The sequence below is a fragment of the Schistocerca nitens genome, chromosome 1, assembly GCF_023898315.1.
Source record: "Schistocerca nitens isolate TAMUIC-IGC-003100 chromosome 1, iqSchNite1.1, whole genome shotgun sequence".
NCBI classification, from domain to species: domain Eukaryota; kingdom Metazoa; phylum Arthropoda; class Insecta; order Orthoptera; family Acrididae; genus Schistocerca; species Schistocerca nitens.
In genome coordinates this window covers 574,763,777-574,782,517 of record NC_064614.1, presented here as the reverse complement: position 1 = coordinate 574,782,517, position 18,741 = coordinate 574,763,777, and the positions used below count along the sequence as shown (strand labels likewise).

The following is an 18,741-nucleotide window of genomic DNA, read 5'->3' as shown; positions in this document are numbered from 1 at the left end:
TAAAACACCCTGACTGAAAAATGGATTATCAGCTGCCCCATTTTACTTTCCTCCAAATCTTTAACAATGTTCCCAAAAATTTTGGTATGCAAACTTATTTACCCATTTTTAAGTTGAGAGGGAACATGCAAGTAGCAGTGGGAAGGAGATGGAAAAGTAATAAATACTGTCAGATAGTAGACACTGGTTGTGGTGTAGAAAGAGCAAAGTAGACAGTGGCAGTGTCAGAGAAAGAGAAGGACACAGTGGCAGTGGAACATAGTTGACAGTGACAGAACAATGCTAGGAAAAGAGCGAAGAAGACAGTGGGAGAGGAATAAAGAGAAGGAGAAAGTTGAATTGGGTGAGAGAAAGTGATAATGAGAAACATAATCTATGACAATGACAACAAGGAAGAAAGAGTTACTGAAGTGGGAAGGAATGAGTGAAAGAGTAGCAGTAAGATAGAGCAATAGGGAGACAGGGGCAGTGAGAGGAGACAGTAGTAGTAGTAATAGTAGTAGTAGTAGTAGGACAGAATGAAGGAGACTGTGGCTGCGAGACAGGAGACATGTCTACACATGTAGTATTGGCTGCTTAGGCTCTCTAGTTGTGGTAAAGAACTGGCTGTCAATTGTATTAACTGCTGATTTTGCCAGTGACTGGATTCCTAACCCCTAATCGCATGCCCTTAAATCTGAAAGGTTCACTGAAGACATTTATTATCTTGATGGATTATAAGGTCCCCTTCCTGACACTTTATAGACTACTGTAAAAGTGATACAATCATGTGCTTATCATTTTTTCTTCAGTTCAAACTTTTCAGCGGTTGACAGGAGTACCTGTGTATTCAGCTCCATCAGAATTTATGTACTATTGTACCCATCAACATAACAGCAAACAGTTTAAAAAATGATTAGACATTTCTTTCTTATAATATACTGAGATCGTTATTGACGATACTCATCTCTGAGACTTAACTGTATAGATTATTGAGAAATTTAAAGAGTATTGGAAAATGTCACTGATTTAGAGTGATTTATTGAGACGGAAAGAACTAAGATAACATTATTATTCAAGTAGACAATCATTTTTATTTATATAGTGGAAAACAGTTTGAACACCAAAAATAAAAAGTACAAGACAGTAAACGAAATACAAAGAAATTAAAATATGCAGTGAAAAGAAGGAAAATTGTGCAATTTTGTGTTCAAATAAAGAAAAGTTAATTGGAATTTTGTACATGTAAAGTAGTTGGATGAGTGAAGACTATGGTACTAAATTATGAGAGATGCTAAAAATTCCTCTTGAATGTACACAAAGAAATCATGTCTTTGTGAAGGAAATCTGTAGCTATCAAACTGCTTCATTTATTTGCACACATATGCTCTTTTCTGTTTGTAATAACAAAAACTGAAGTTTCTTTTAATTCCTCATTTGAAATATCTCTGAAGAAATATGTAGACATTTCTGCTTGTTTATGTTTTTTAACATGAAGAAATAAAAATCTGCATCCTCCTCCTCGACATTTTTCTCGTTTGAAATTGGAGTTATTAAATATCATCTCTTGCCGTTTTGTTATAGTCATATCATGGTACAAGTTATGTACTGCACTGGTATGTTTTGATACTTCTTAATTAAATTTGTACTTAAACTGGTGAGTGACTTTGACTATACTGTCTCTTTGCTATTCTTTATCATTTCAACACTGACCTACAGAATTTGCCCTGACAAACAGAACTCAAACTTTTCCTATTCATTAATTACTCACAATATTCAAGGATAACATGATCTGACTGCTTTACAATTGATAACCTGACTTCAAGTAAATAATACAAAAGAATGGCCCTGAATATGAAGAAATCCTAACAATAACCCATACATTTCAGAAGTCATTTACCTCACAGAAATCTTCATTACCTGAACTACAGCAATGCCACAAGCACTAATACTGCCAGCTCAATAAAAGATCCTAACTGCTGAAGGCTCTAACTACTAATAGGCATGTGGTTAGCAAAGGAAAGATTTTGTTGGAAAGCAAACAATGTATTTTTACTTTAATAATGTGACATCCAGTTTAAAATATATATATTGGTCTTTGAATATGTCTGCTTGTGTCTGTATTTGTGTGGATGGATATGTGTGTGTGTGTGTGTGTGTGTGTGTGTGTGTATACCCGCCCTTTTTTCCACCTAAGGTAAGTCTTTCCGCTCCCGGGATTGGAATGACTCCTTACCCTCTCCCTTAAAACCCACATCCTTTCGTCTTTCCCTCTCCTTTCCTCTTTCCTGATGAAGCAACCGTTGGTTGCGAAAGCTAGAATTTTGTGTGTATGTTTGTGTGTCTATCGACCTGCCAGCGCTTTCGTTTGGTAAGTCACATCATCTTTGTTTTTAGATATATTTTTCCCACGTGGAATGTTTCCCTCTATATATATATATCTAAAAACAAAGATGATGTGACTTACCGAACGAAAGCGCTGGCAGGTCGATAACACACAAACAAATACAAACACACACACAAAATTCAAGCTTTCGCAACAAACTTTTGCCTCATCAGGAAAGAGGGAAGGAGAGGGAAAGACGAAAGGAGAGGGAAAGACGAAAGGATGTGGGTTTTAGGGGAGAGGGTAAGGAGTCATTCCAATCCCGGGAGCGGAAAGACTTACCTTAGGGGGAAAAAAGGACGGGTATACACTCGCGCACACACACACATATCCATCCACACATATACAGACACAAGCAGACATCTCACAAGCAGACATTTTGTGTGTCTGTCTGTATGTTTGTGTTTGTTTGTGTGTCTGTCGACTTGCCAGCACTTTCATTTGGTAAGTCACATCATCTTTGTTTATATATATATATATATATATATATATATATATATATATATATATATATATACACACACACACATAATCGTCCATGACATCCAGTTCCAAAAATTACATAATCATTAATAATGTTCAGTCTCCAAGTCAGACACGTCCAGATCATCCGCTTTCGCTAACACTTCAAACCTTTAACCTCCATCAATGCTAGCTACTCACCTCCAACCTCAGTCACTGCTGGCTGTTCACCCCCAACAGCTATCACCGCTGACTGTTAACTTCAAACTGCTAGTCCGACCAGCCACAGAGTCTCTTACAGTGTGTGCACAGTGCTGTTAGACTTATTAATGCCGTCTATGGCGCTGCCAACTTACAGACACATAAACAGGCTACTTACAGTTTATGGTGATAATTGAGAAATTTTGTGTTTTGTGTGTACATTCATGTGTACTATTTTATCTCTTGGCTATGTCAAGATTTTTGAATCAAGTATGTCTGAATTGTGAGTGGCACAGTTTCTTTATCTTTTTCCTTTGTTGTTTCCTACAAAAAATTCTGAAGCTTTATGCAGACATGTGATGTGTTATTTTAGTTTCAGTGTGTGTTGCAAAAATATTCAGGATGAGTCACACACAGGATTAAACACATTTCACTGTTAGAAATAGTTAAGAGGATAACTGGAGAGGTTTATACATAGCATTAAGGAGTCCAATGACAGTACATCCCCCCCCCCCCCCGCCCTCCTCCTCCAATCTCTCTCTCTCTCTCTCTCTCTCACACACACACACACACACACACACACACACACAGAGAGAGAGAGAGAGAGAGAGAGAGAGAGAGAGAGAGGGGGGGGGGGTGTCAACATAAGATCTGATATTGTAGCTTCTCATTCTGTCACTGCCTTGACAATGTCATACATCCCTTGTGAAAAATAATCATACTCACTGCCAAGATAAATACACCCTGACAGGTCTCACTGCTGCAAATGGACCCATCCTGGAGCATTGGCTGTTGCATTTGGGGCAATGCCCTTCAGTGTGCAGTAGATTTATTCAGCCTCAAGTTGATGCTTCAGTAGTTGTAGAGTGAATCTAGCAGCCTCAGACATTGCACCATAGCAGCTCTATCCAACATTTCCTTTAGCATTGGCAGTTCTTGATAGTGGTACATGTACAGCGTGGTGCATGCTGCATCACCCACATACGTAGCTCAATAGTGCTTTTCTAGGAATGCTCTGTTGGAATCACAAGTGAAATAGATGAATGTATGATAGATCCTTCTTGAGTGTCGTCCCCCTAGTTCTTCTGATTTAGTAGTGTTGGATTTCAGTCTGTGGAACCTGGAAATGCTCCTCTTATTTCGTTTTTCAGAAGATTGTACTGACAGCCTATGTCTAGATGAAATGAAAATGTATAGGAACTATGGTATGCACCACCTCACAAGAAAGTGCAATAGTAATTGTTATGTGATTCATTGCCAAATAGTCTGGTATCTTTGGTTGTATTGAAATAAAACTTATTTACTGCATTCTGGACCGTTGTGTTCATTACAAATACAAGTCTCACTGCTGACTGAAGTTCATTTCAGGCCACATGAGTGACATGACCTTGCAACAGTAACGGCATGCATACTGCTTGTCCTGCCAGCAGTAGAGTAATTCATGTAAAAATGATTTTGCAAATTGCAGAAAAATGGTTCCAGTATTGTAGATACTGACTATACTTCTCTGGAAGGTTGAGGGTTAGGCTGACAATTGTTATGAGCAGGGTTAGGATTTTTAGGTGCACACCTTTTTCTTGGGGTAAATTAAAGCTGTTTGGAAAAACATCACAGAGTGAAGTTTTCGTTTCTAGTTGTGAAAAGATGCATTTTTTTTCACGCACCTTTCTCCTGTTTTTGGGACTTTATCCCTTTCTCCTCTAACCATTCCCATAATCCCCTTTGTCCCCCTTAAGTTTAGTTCCAGTTTATTCTATAATATTTCTAATTAATACAAAATATTTGACTTTCAATTAATGTCTCCTCAGCTTGCTGTGTATATGCGAATATTAAGCCTATCTGTTTCAGTAAATGCCGCGTGGGGAGTTGAAAGCGCACTTGCAACAATGGTAAATAATTGTGTGTTCGACAAAACGTCTTTCTCTCACTTTACCACTATAAAGTAGCCCACAATAATGCGGTTGACAATGAGTGATTCTATCCCACCAGTACGAGTAACCTGCTGTTCGTGAATGTCAGTTTGTTACTGTGAGAGACCTGATCTTTTCATGTGGAAGCAGAGGTTGGTCATGCAGAGACGACAGTTACCGCACCCGCGTAGTTCTGAGAATTGAGACTGGGTCATGCTCAAAGATACTATAAATTGCCGAGACTGCAGGTCCAGCAAGAACGCGAACATTTTTGTAATTTTCGCAGTGTTATAGAAGAGAGTGTGGACATCAAGTGAGCAAGTGGGTGCAAAGTATTGTGTGGCAGTTGCATTGAGTTAGCAAGTGAACTTGTGTTAGATCTTTGTTACATTACTAAACAAGTATACTACTAGATTCTACCATGCCAGAGATGTCCAGTGTCAGATTTATTATTCTGGCTCAGGAATTCAAAATAGATTTCATACACACTCGTGGAACTGTACGCAATGTTCTATTTGCAATTCAGGAATTTTGTTAGATGAAAAACACCACCAAAATCACATCAAACAACATATTTCCAGCTCTGAGCATAAAATGAATAGACTCTTCAAGCAAACAAATTGTGGCAACCTCTGTTACGATATGTGTTTCAACAGAGTTCCTCAAAAGCTCAAAATTTGAAGGAATTAAACATTGGTTTGAGTGCAGCTCTTACACAGGCAGGAATTCCATGCAGTAAGGTGGACCATCCAGCCTTCAAGGATTTCTTGAAAAATACACTAAGATGTTAATGCCTGATGAGAATACTGTAAGAAAAAACAACGTGGAACCTGTATACCAAGAGCCGGCTGTTGTAGCCGAGTGGTTCTAGGTGCTTCGGTCTGGAACCGTGCGACCGCTATGGTCGCAGGTTCAAATCCTGCCTCGTACATGGATGTGTGTGATGTCCTTAGGTTAGTTAGGTTTAAGTAGTTCTAAGTTCCAGGGGACTGATTACCTCAGATGTTAAGTCTCACAGTGCTCAGAGCCATTTGAACCATTTTGTTTACCAAAAACCATACAAAGAATCAAGGAGAAAATGTCTGATTGCGATGTGGGAATCATTGTGGATGAAACCATAGACTCAATGGAATGACATGTTTTGAACATTTTAGTTTTTCCTTAGCAGAGGAGAAAGTTAAGCCCATGTTGTTAAAAATGTATGAGCTGCAGAAAGCCAAAGCCATTACAGTAATGCAATCAATTATAGACTTCTGCCAAATACTCTGGCCTACTGGTATTGAGTTCGGAAAACATCTTCTTGTGGTTATGGACCATGCTCCATACACGGTTTCAGCTGTTAACCAATTGAAACCATTATTGTCTAAGTTGGAGCATGTCACATGCTTGGTTCATGGCCTTCGTAGGGTTTGTGAATCAATAAGGAAGGAATACGACATAGCTAATCAATTCATCTCTGCCCTGAAGAAGATTGTACTGAAAGCTCCAAGCCGTGTCATTGCCTAGGAAGCCACTGGCCTGCCCCTTCCAAATTTCCTGGTCATTTTTCGTTAGGGATCTTGGATTGAGTTTGCTGGCATGTTGTGTGAGAATTTTGACGCTGTCTGTTATGGGAGAAAATACATAATTTGCAGAGAGAAGTATATTGTGTCCATAGTTAGCAGTGCCCGACTGCAGCTATTAATCAATTGGAAGAATGAGGTCTGGAAAAGGAAAAACAATGGGATATTGTTACTTCTGTGAGTGAGCAGTTAGATGGCTTTGCGAAAGACAAACTTGAGTATAGTCTTCAGAAGAATCAAGAAATTGAGGAATTTGTCACATCTGTAGGTGTAGCATTTGGTCTAGGTGTTGGTGGTGCAACACTTTCTGTTTGCACCAGTATATGCAGTAGATCAACCAAAGGAACTTTGGTTTAGTCTTCTGATAACTATATTAATACGTGGAAACAATATTTCTTTACATAACAACATGGAAATAGTTCAGTGACAGATTGTTGTAATCAATTGTTAGTGTTGACAAAGCAGTCATCTTTAACATTATTCACAAATTTATATGTAGGTAAATATTATTGAAAATTAGATCTGAAGGTGATATAATTGGATAGATAAAAAAATCTATTCACCGAGCAGTGGCAGGAGAAAACACACTATATAGTTAAGAAAATGTGCAGACTTTCAGATCCATTGGCTCCTTTTTCTGGTAAAATGGTTGAAGGGGAAGGAAGAGGAATGAAGAAAAGGACTTGTGAGGCTCTCCCTTCCCCTTAAACCCTCTCACCAAGAGGAGCACTGGCTTTGAAAGCTTGTACATTTCTTTAACTTTTATGTGTGTTTTCTCCTGCTACTAAATAGTGAGTGGATTTTTCGTTGCTCCACTTATGTTTTCAGAAATTGATTGCTGTTGTTGATATATTAGATGTTAAGGTGGGATTTACCTATGTTTATTTTCTGGTATTTAATCAAGAAGCTCCCATTAATAGATACTAAAACTTGCAGATCTTGTTGATATACTTATCGTAGTTCATATAGTTTTGCTCAGAGTTTCAGATCATTGCTTAGTTTGATGTCTAAGGTCATACTGAGGTTTGAATAATAAACAAAAATAGACTGTTTCTTTATTCGTTATTCTCAGCACAAACTAGAACATGTATCTGATGCACCCCAATACAGCTTCTATCAGTGTTTTGCTTAAACTATTAATACAGTGCCATCTGAAGTAACTCACAGCTCTAGCTGTCACACCAAGCACTACCTGTCATTCCTGCCATTCTGCTGAGACACTGTTCCTTCTTCAGCTGAGGTGCTTCTTTTGTAATGGTAGCCTGTTATGTCATTCGTATGGAGTCAACCAACCTATTCATCACAATTACAAAATGACTTTTGATTGAAATTATCTTTTAAAAAAATTAGAGTACATTGAAGGCTAAATTTATGGAAGATTCAGTGCACCAAAATAAAAATTCCTCACAGATGGCCAGATAGAAAATCATTTGTAATATGTTGATCAAATGGGATTGGGGTAGGGACAAAAAGGCTAGAAAAAGTATCAATAAATAGACTGAGCAGTGCTCTCATACCATACAGAGCTTAGTTAGATTAGTTTGTTTTACTATTCCCAGCTAAACTTTTGTATATCACTAAGAATAAGAGTGATTCTGACTTCCAACAAAAATTAGGAACGTTTGGCATAATTGATGTAAAGGCAACTAAACGCAAAATCTTGAATCACACACTGAGAGCTGGTAGTGTAAATATAACCGAAATGACTGGTATGAAAGGAAACCAATAACTACAAGCAATTTCAGCTGTTATTTTACATCAAAACTAACTTTCACTATGTGAAAATTCGTGTTATTTTGAACCGAGAAATTTGTCAGAAGCAATCGGTTGGATGTAGATCAAGTGTCTCCAGTCCATCTTAGATGGACAAAAAGATTGAAGAATTTTATGATAAGGATAGCTCAAAGCGGCATATTTTGTGGAACTCATGGTTGTTTCCATTTTGAATCAGTATTTCGTGATGCTACCTACCCTTGACAGACAAGAGGAACAACATATGCTCAAAATCAGAAGCTAGGAGTTATGAGAATGCAGAATACAGTTGAAAAATTACAATAAAGAACAATGTAAAATCACACATTAAAGATGACATAATCATGAACTTTTTTTTACTCATTTAAAGAGAAGAAGACAAACAGGAAGCATGGAATCATAAATAGAAAAAAAAACATTTTGATGAAAGAGAGTGAGATATTCCAAATCACTGATTTTAGTTGGGGTGTTTCATTATGTTACATGCAGGGGATGGGAAAAAAAGAAGAAGAAAAATGGTGAGAAATGGATGCTTCAATATAAATGCAGATGCTAGCCAAGCCTGCAGCTTGCACTGTTGTACTTGACTATGAAAAGCACCTTTGTAATGTCCTCAGCATGTTGCAAGTCTTTGTTGTGGCTAGAGCAGAGTTCTGTGCTATCATGACTGCATTATATTGGAGCTAAGTGAATTCAAATGTGGGAAAATTATTGATGCTTTTGTGATTGGCCTTCCATAACCAAGGCAGCCAAAGTGTTGATTTTACAAGAGATACTGTACTGAAGATTTGCGCCCCATGCAATGAAAGAGAAGAAACATTGTCCAGTAAGTCACACCATGGATGAAAGTGTGTGTTGAATGATCATGACAGGTGGGAATTGAAGCATATTGTGTCTAAAAATAAAGAGTGTGACAGCTGCAAAAATCACTAAAAACTGAATGTCACACTCTCAAACTCTGTCAGCACCAAAACAACATGAAGGGAGCTCCATAAGCAAACAGGGTGACCCAGAAATCCAAACCACTCATCAGTGATGCAAATGCTCGTAACATGAAAACAAAGTGCTGAAGCCTTATAACCTGGACTATGGAAGAATGTTACTTGGTCGAATGAGTCTTGTTTCATACTGTTTCCTGTAAAACTTTGCAGGGGTTCAGTGATGATTTGGGCAGCTATATAGTGGTGTTCCACAAACCTCATTGGTATTCTGCAAGGTAATATTACTGTCAACGATTAAGTGAACATTTTGGCTGACAAGACCCATCCTATTGTATAGTATTTTTTCCCAATGGTGGCACTGTGTTCCAGGAAGATAGGGCCACTGTTCACACAGTTCACATAGTCCAGATCTGGTTTTGTGACTATGAGGATGAATTGTCGGATCTTCCCAGGCCAGCACAGTCACTGGATCCCAGTATTATTGAGCCTGTGTTGTCCACTTTGGAGAGAAGATTGCATGATCACTATCCATCTCTATCCTCGTTATCTACACTTGTCACTATTTTCCAGGAAGAATGCTATAAGATTCCCTTGGAAATCATACAGGACCTTTATTTATCCATGAATGGAGGCTGTTTTGAATGGCACTAGTTTTCCTACACCATTATAAGCATGGTCATTTATTGTGTTTTCAATGTTCCCATATTTTTATCCATCCACTTTGTCACTGGATGAAAGTTCCTTTTCATGTGTCAACATCAGACTAACTGGGGAAGGGAAAAGAAAACCCTCAGCCTCCACAAAGTACATGCACAATGTTCTAAAATATAATGGTCTTACAAGCAATTGTCACTGCTTAAACTCTTTTTTTCCAATGAGTACTATTTTGTGTTTCAGGAATGAGTACAGTGATATGTCTATGCATGAGATGCATGTTGATTGTTCAGGCTGTATCCCAGTAACTGACCTATAGGATAAGATGCTCAAATTATGCATTATACCCACTTTCTTCTTGTCAAACCCCCCCGCCCCCCTCTGCCGCAACTACTTCTGCTGTCCCTGCCCTGACCTCCCGCTTCTCTGTCTGCCACACCCCCTTCTCTCTCTCTGGACTCGCATTCGGGAGGACGACGGTTCAATCCCGCGTCCGGCCATCCTGATTTAGGTTTTCCGTGATTTCCCTAGATCACTTCAGGCAAATGCTGGGATGGTTCCTTCGAAAGGGCACGGCCGATTTCCTTCCCCATTCTTCCCTAATCTGAGCTTGTGCTCCGTCTCTAATGACCTCAATGTCGACGGGACGTTAAAACACTAATCTCTCTCTCTCTCTCTCTCTCTCTCTCTCTCTCTCTCTCTCTCCCTCCCTCCCCCCCCCCCTCTCCCTCACACACACACACACACCTGCTACATTCTTCCACTGTTCTTTTTTCTTTTTTGTCTTGTAATTAACAGATGAAATGGAGCATGACTGCAATGAGTGTGATAGTGCTCACCATTCACAAAGTAACCACTGTGATCTGTCAAAAGAATCGTAAAGTCTTTGTCTACAATAAGGTTGTTCAGGTTGTGACCTGTGTGGAGGGTGTATATAACTGACATTTCATCTGTTGTAAGACTGATGGTATTGGAAAGGATATTTGGAAGAAAGATGAGGCAAGTTTACAAATGAGGATTCCTGAAAGGTAATTAACTCACATGGTTGGGAATTTGAAGATTCATGGTTGGTTGAAATGACAAACTGTATTACTCAAGGTTTGTGGGGGCTGTGGATTGGTTTTGATCTGTGGTGTGGATGTGAAAGTAGTGTTTCTTGTATGTTGAATGGGTAAAGAGAGTATGCTTCTGATTAATCCAGCACAATTGAATTATGTGCAGAAATTGAAGAAGGGGTCTTTCGATAAAAATGAAGGGATTTATAAGTCCACTAGAATGTTTATTTCCATAGTATGTAAGTTGCTTTTTGGTTCTTGGGGAGGAGACAGGAAGGGTTGGTCTGTGGCAAGTAATCATGTTCTGAAGCAGGAATATGAAGACAGAAAGTTGGATAATTAGATACTTTCTTGAAGTATTTTCAGAACATTGCTCCGATTTTTGAAGGGTGAAGGTTCCATTCAGAAGATACGGATGTGTATGTTTGGAATAACAATAGAGGTGTACCTCTTATAGGGATACTGTTTCATAACAGTCTGTTTCTGTTGTGTTAGTGTGATAAGTATAAAACATGTTTATGATTTTTTTTAAATATGCAGAATAATAATTGAAAACTGTGGAACAATAAGAGCAGTATTTCATGAATTATGGAAATCAAGGAAAATAAGACATGACAACAAGGTACAATAGAATATTTAAGAAACAAAACAGACAAAAATCAGGCAACTTTTAGACACACAGACTAGACTACATCCAGAATGAATAAACATTGAAGATAATAACATGTAAATAAATAAAATAACTCAGCTATGATGAGCATATAAAAATAATGACCATTACATTAGTGGGATACTTATTTTTAAAATAGCTAGTACTTGATTATGAAATTCTTACTTAATATTCTAGAGCTTGGATGTGAAATTAAAGTTCACTTTACAGAAAATGACATCCTATCTTGCTACTGTATTTCATATAATTAATATGATAAATCATTCTGATCTTCTGCCTTGATAATAATAATAACAATAATAAATGGTTTATTTGTCCATAATAACTTTTACAATTTTGTTTTTAAACATATGAACAATAATAAGAGTTTAAAAATAAAGATAAATTATACACAACAACATTAAAAATTCTTTATTGAGTACAAACATTTATCAATTAATAGTTGCTTTAATTTTGTCTTAAATATGTTTCCATTAAACAGTTTTATAGCATTTGGCAGTCTGTTATAAAATGTCTTCCAGCAGAAAATGGACTATGATCTGTTGCTCTTTTATTACGAAATTTTATTTGGTAATCCTGTCTTTTTCTTGTGTTATAATAATGGATTTCAATATTGATTATACTATATTTTCTCCTTTTTGTGCACTAATATACACCACAGTAATGGCTTAATGATACCCATCATTAGAATATCATTTGTTGTGCTACATTACAAAGTATTAGACGTGGCCATCTTATCATTATTTTTATGCCTTTGATATCACTTTTCACTATTGGGTATTCACATAAATCTCACGTATGGTTGTAATGCAGCTGGATGGTAAAACTTACTGTTTAGTTTTTTTTTCTTGTAGTGGAATTCCATATGCACAGCTTAATATCAGACCATCACTGTTAATGTATGCAACAAGTAGTATTTTAAATGGACACCGGATGAGAAATACCATTGTAACAAGAGATGAAAACAGGGAACACTCTATTCATGCAAATTCCTGTGTGGTTCCCCTAAAGTGATTAAGGTCATTGCCATGATTGTTGTCTTGAATGGTCAGTTTCATTCTCCAACTATAATTGTTGACATAACATTAAATCCTAATCTTGGTACCTTTTGTTAGAGATTTTCCTTTCTATTTTTCCTTTTACTTTTTAAATTTCTCTGTCATAATTTAAGAAAATTAAAATGTCCTGCAAAATATGCAGAAAAACTTCGTAGACATTGGGAAGCATGAAAGAGGCAAAGGTGGAAGTGAAGCTGTGAGGGTGGGTCATGAATCAGCCCTGGATAGCTCAGATAGTAGAGTATTTGTCTGCAAAAGGCAAAGGTTTTGAATTCAAGTTTCATTTGGCAAACAGTTTTCATCTGCTAGAAGGTTTTGAACTGAAATATGTTAATACAGACACAAGCATAATGCAAAAGATTTATAAATATATACTGTTCATTGCTAAACCATACCATTTATGTTTTATGCATAAGGAAAACAAGTAATATGTAGTTATCGGTATGATTTAGTTGAGTAACCAATGGAATTATAAATTTCTCTCAGATAGCATGCTCTTTAGTATTCTCTTTAACCATCTGCAACTTGTAAATTCATTTTCTTGATGTTATGATCATCACTTGTTTTCAATTTTTGGACTGTCAACTATATATAATTCTAATGCCATAATTACAGATAATTATGCAGCTACTATAAATAATGATCTTTTTGAGATTGTATTTTTGATGCTGTTGTCTTCTCTGTAATTATTTGCTGGATAGTAGGAGTACACTGGCAGCTAGACAACACTCATAAGTCACAGAAGAGAAGAAAATAACAAAGAGCATAGAAGTTAACATATTAGATACTTGAAGTTTAAAGGAAAGGCTGGGGATGGGGAGAGGAAGGTGGAAACGACATCAGAGCAGAAACAGTACATTTTCATGTGTAAAGTCAAACAATGGAAAATCCAGGAAGGAATGTAACAATATAATGAAAAGGGTAGTTGCTAGTCAGTTTGATGTTGTTTGTTTATTTCATGCATTATTGTGAGATGAACAAAGCAGCATATAAATCGTATGTTCGTACACCGCAGTGTGAGACATTCTGAAGCAATTTCTGAACCTATCCTTGAGTTCTGAGTGTTTTATGTTTATAATATGCAATATATGTTACAGTTCTGTTTGTATCAATGTTTTGTGAAGCATGAAAATTGTCAACGTTACACCGTAAGAAGTAACTCGTGAAAAAAGTGAATTGTAGCTTGTCATTTGACTTTTGGTTAGTAAATGCATTCTCATAATATTTGTATTTTCCTTATTTTCAGTGAATTGCTCAATATTTGGTCGCAAGAAAAAGCAATACAAGGACAAATACCTTGCCAAGCATAATGCAGTGTTTGACCAATTAGATTTGGTTACCTATGAAGAAGTTGTTAAACTACCATGTAAGTACAGAGTTATAGTAGTGTCAAGTTGTGCTTTATTAGCAGATAACAGTTCCTGCAATCATGTTTGATTTGAAAGTGATTTAAGAATTTGTTTATCCGTTAGCTGGAGGAAATTGAATGAGGTGTAAAATATGAGCCAAAAATAAATATCTGCATAATACCACTAGAGTGATGTACAGTGCACTGGGCACACTAACATTAAAAATAGTTGTGTATCTAGTAATACATCTCGGGAACTGGTGTTGTGTGTGTTCTTTAGTGCTTCTCCGAAAGAACACGTTTTGATTCTGCAACCATTATCACTCAAGACACAAAGGAACTGCAACAAGTAGCTGCTAGTGGGCATTGATTCATATCAATGGCGAAAATTAAAAATTTCTCCCCGACCGGGATTCAAACCTGGGTCCTCAATCAATCAAATTTTATTGTCGTTCAGCTCATAAAGCAATAGACAACGTCAATATATCTTACATTTTTAACATTAATTACTAAATACAATTTAGTTTGGGTTACATAAGGCCATCCGCTACATACAGTGTTGAAAGACAGTATTTTCAGTTTCAAAAAATTCGTCTACTGTGTAGAAAGGATTATTTACTAGTATTCTGTACAACTTAGCTTTGAAGATATTGACAGGTAACTCTTTTAAATCTATACTTAACTTGTACAACTTAAGTCCAAGAACTAAATATGAATTCTGTGACTTGGATAGTCTTTGATATGGTACATCTAAAACATCTAAACATGATTTGTTCCTGGTGTTATGGCTATGTACATCCCTTCTTAATGATATATTTGAAATATTGTTCCTAACATACAATAGAACATTATAGATGTACAAGTTTATTACCGTCAGGCATTGCAATTTAACAAACAAGGGGTTACAGTGTTCTAACTTATCTGAGTCGGTTATTATTCTTACTAATTTTTTTTTTGCAAAAGAGAATGCCCTGTACGTGACTGCTATTGCCCCACAATAAGATTCCATATGATATGATACTTTGAAAGAAAGCAAAATATGCTGATCTTATGTAACTATTAGGGACATGTCTTTTTAAGTTTCTAATTAATAATATGAATATAATAGAGGGAAACATTCCACGTGGGAAAATTATATCTAAAAACAAAGATGATGTAACTTAGCAAACGAAAGGGCTGGCATGTTGATAGACACACAAACAAACAAACACTAACATACACACAAAATTCAGGCTTTCGCAACCAACGGTTGCTTCATCAGGAAAGAGGGAAGGAGAGGGAAAGACAAAAGGATGTAGGTTGTAAGGGAGAGGGTAGGGAGTCATACCAATCCCGGGAGCGGAAAGACTTACCTTAGGGGGAAAAAAGGACAGGTATACGCGCGCACGCACACACACGCACACACGCACACACACACACACACACACACACACACACACACACACACACACACACACACACACACACACACACATCCATCCGCACATACGCAGACGCAAGCAGACATTTGTAAAGGCAAATGTCTGCTTGCGTCTGTGTATGTGCGGATGGATATGTGTGTGTGTGTGTGTGTGTGTGTGTGTGTGTGTGTGTGTGTGTGTGTGTGTGTGTGTGTGTTTCCATTCTACAATGATTTCAATTCAGATGTTTAACTCACCACTTCTGCGTGAGGGACTGAATCATCCATTTATCACTTAAGCACATTTGTTTGTAATAACACTCAGTACATGTTTACATTATTCTAAAACAAAAAAGAACCCAGCACACTGTACGTACATAACAATACTGATGCTTTACAACAGCTGCTCAATGTGGCAACCACCAACATTGTGACAGACATAGTACCTACGAAGCATGTTCTGATACAGACTCTCTATCCCATGTAGTGCCTCTTCAATTTCTAGTGCAGTGTTCAGAACTCATGCCAGCAGATCTTTCTCTGTCTCTACAGGAGTCTCATAAATTGAGCTCTGCACGACTATACAAGTAGTAGTCCATAGGATTAGTACAAATCATCCTGTCTACCATATTTCATACCAGGACAACTCTGAGACTATTCTTTTTGCTCAGCAGATGTGAACGTGTTAAATATCTGAACTGAAACCACATTCTGTATTATTTTCATAGGATACAAAGTTTTTTCATTTTGTGAAGTGCCCAATTTTACATTTATGAACATTTAAAGCAAGTTGACAATCACTGCACCTCTTATAAATCTTATCAAGGTCTGATTGAATATTTGTACAGCTTTGTTCAGACTGTACTTCATTGTAGATAACAGTGTCTTCTGTGAAAAATTTGACATTACTATGAATATTATCCACAAGATCATTAATATACAAAATGATCAGCAAGGGACCCAGATGCTGTGACAGTCACGGCAATGGCCAAGGAGTCCTTGGACAAAAGCTCATGGATTTTAAGCTACTTGACACAAATAGAAGCCCAAGAGAATTTTATCAGTATGTATAGCCCTGAACCCATGCATTTATCATAGATATTTGCAATTGCATTTATTTCTGTGTGTAGTTGGAATCAGTCCAAAATAGCACTGCACAGCTTGTGTTTTATGCAATGTCGATTATGAACAGAAAAAAACTGTCCTTTTTCTCAATATGGACAATAAATTTTTAAAGGGAACTTGCTCCAACTTGTGTGCCAGTCTGCCACATGTTACACTGCCTCTCTGCTAATGCCATTCATCAGCACTGCTCGGTTGTTGCTGGCACACTGGTTTTCCTTCAAGTTTTGCTATTCCTGTTAACACATTTCATCAAACTAAATACCACACTAGAGGAATTTGACAGAAATCCAGTGTTATGTTGGAGGAGAAAACAGTGATTTTGTTTTATAATGTTATGATAACCAGTGTCAATCAGTTTGGCCACATTTACATCAGAAGTATAGAAGAGTATGATAGTTATCATGGCCATCAGTTGGTATCCATTGTTACAATTCTTGTAGCAAATGCATACTGTCTAAAGCTAATGATGGTTGCCATTGTGTCCTGTATTTTTAGATTTGACTATGGCCTAATTCTACTAAAACTGATAGCAGAAACTTAACAACAACAACAACAACAACATGATGATGATGTAGACTGCATTTTGTTCACAACAGAGGCAAATTTTAGATCATTCTATTAAATTCCGCTTTACAACATATTTTGCTTGCAACAAGAAGTGAACCAACATTTTCAATTGAGACTGGGTATTATAGGAAACGTGTACAACGTAGGAAAATTGTAAAAGTTAACTGAAACAGTAGAGATATTGTACCTGATGAGCCATAGGAAAGACATTCAGTATATTCTAAATATATGTGGTGGTGCAAAAATTGGAAACTGACATTTCTGCTGTTTTATAGGAGCTGATGAATGCGCTGCTGGAAATAAACATTGGTTGTAACCATAGTTGTCTTCAAAAAGAGCAGTAATGGTCAGAAATGACCAATGTTAGAAGAATTTGTGGGCCCCTCAACATGTTCATGAGCAATACTAATCGAATGAGATTTCCCTCTGCAGTGGAGTGTGCGCTGATATGAAACTTCCTGGCAGATTAAAACTGTGTGCCCAAGCTCAAACATAACGAAGTATCATGAGCAAAGTGACTTCCTTCATGTCAACCAGAATGGATTTCAAAAAACATCGATCACGACAAACCAAACTCACACTTTTCTCATGTGACATACTGAAAACTTTGGATCAAGACAGTCAGTGAAAACTGTGAGTCGTGCTTCGGTAGCTCAGATGGTAGAGCACCTGCCCGCGAAAGGCAAAGGTCCCGAGTTCGAGTCTCAATCGGGCACACAGTTTTAATCTGCCAGAAAGTTTCATATCAGCGCACAGTCCGCTGCAGAGTGGAAATCTCATTCTGAAAACATCCCCCAGGCTGTGGCTAAGCCATGTCTCCGCAATATCCTTTCTTTCAGGAGTGCTAGTTCTGCAAGGTTCGCAGGAGAGCTTCTGTAAAGTTTGGAAGGTAGGAGACGAGGTACTGGCAGAAGTAAAGCTGTGAGTACCGGGCGTGAGTCGTGCTTCGGTAGCTCAGATGGTAGAGCACCTGCCCGCGAAAGGCAAAGGTCCCGAGTTCGAGTCTCGGTCGGGCACACAGTTTTAATCTGCCAGGAAGTTTCAATACTAATCGACTTTACCATTTTGGAAAAGTCATAATTCACCACATTTTTCATTGACTGAATGATTTATTTTTACATAACTTTCAGCAGCATTCATTTCTTACAAAAATTTTACTTTTCTCTCGCAAAAATAATGTGTTTTATGCAAAAATCGTTTGTTGTGGACTGTTTTAGATGAAGAAACTCTCTTAATGATAAAAATATAAACTCTGCTGCTTGACACTAGGACTGGGATTGAAATTAGTTGTAGAATAATGAATTGCTCATGTATCAAAAACAATGTCCTCAGAGAAACTGGTATAAGTGACCACAAGGCAGTTGTGGCAACAATGTTTACTAAGTACAAAAGGACAATTAAAACAAACAGGAAGACATATATGTTCAGTAAATTAGATAAAAGATCAGTAGAGTCATATCTCAATGAGGAACTTGAAACTTTCACCACAACACAGGACAGGAGTATGTAGAGCAACTATGGGTCAAGTCGACCATGCATTGGATAGATATGTAGCCTGCAGGAGAAAAGTTCATAATGCTATACATTCACTGTAAAGAAACGGAGACTACTGCATAATAGGTCTAAAAGAAAGCAAAGAGCCATAGATAGAGAGAACATGTTTGGCTGTCAA

At 37.3% G+C, this 18,741-nt stretch overlaps 1 protein-coding gene across 6 annotated transcripts in view; it reads left to right on the top strand.

The window, feature by feature from the left end:
* Positions 1–18,741, top strand: part of LOC126255156 (peripheral plasma membrane protein CASK) — a 546,277-nt gene that overhangs the window by 482,584 nt on the left and 44,952 nt on the right. For all 6 annotated transcript variants that reach the window (XM_049955370.1, XM_049955372.1, XM_049955371.1 and 3 more), the window contains one exon: positions 13,877–13,996. In XM_049955370.1, coding sequence (XP_049811327.1) covers positions 13,877–13,996 — 120 coding nt within the window. The remainder of the gene's footprint in view (positions 1–13,876; positions 13,997–18,741) is intronic.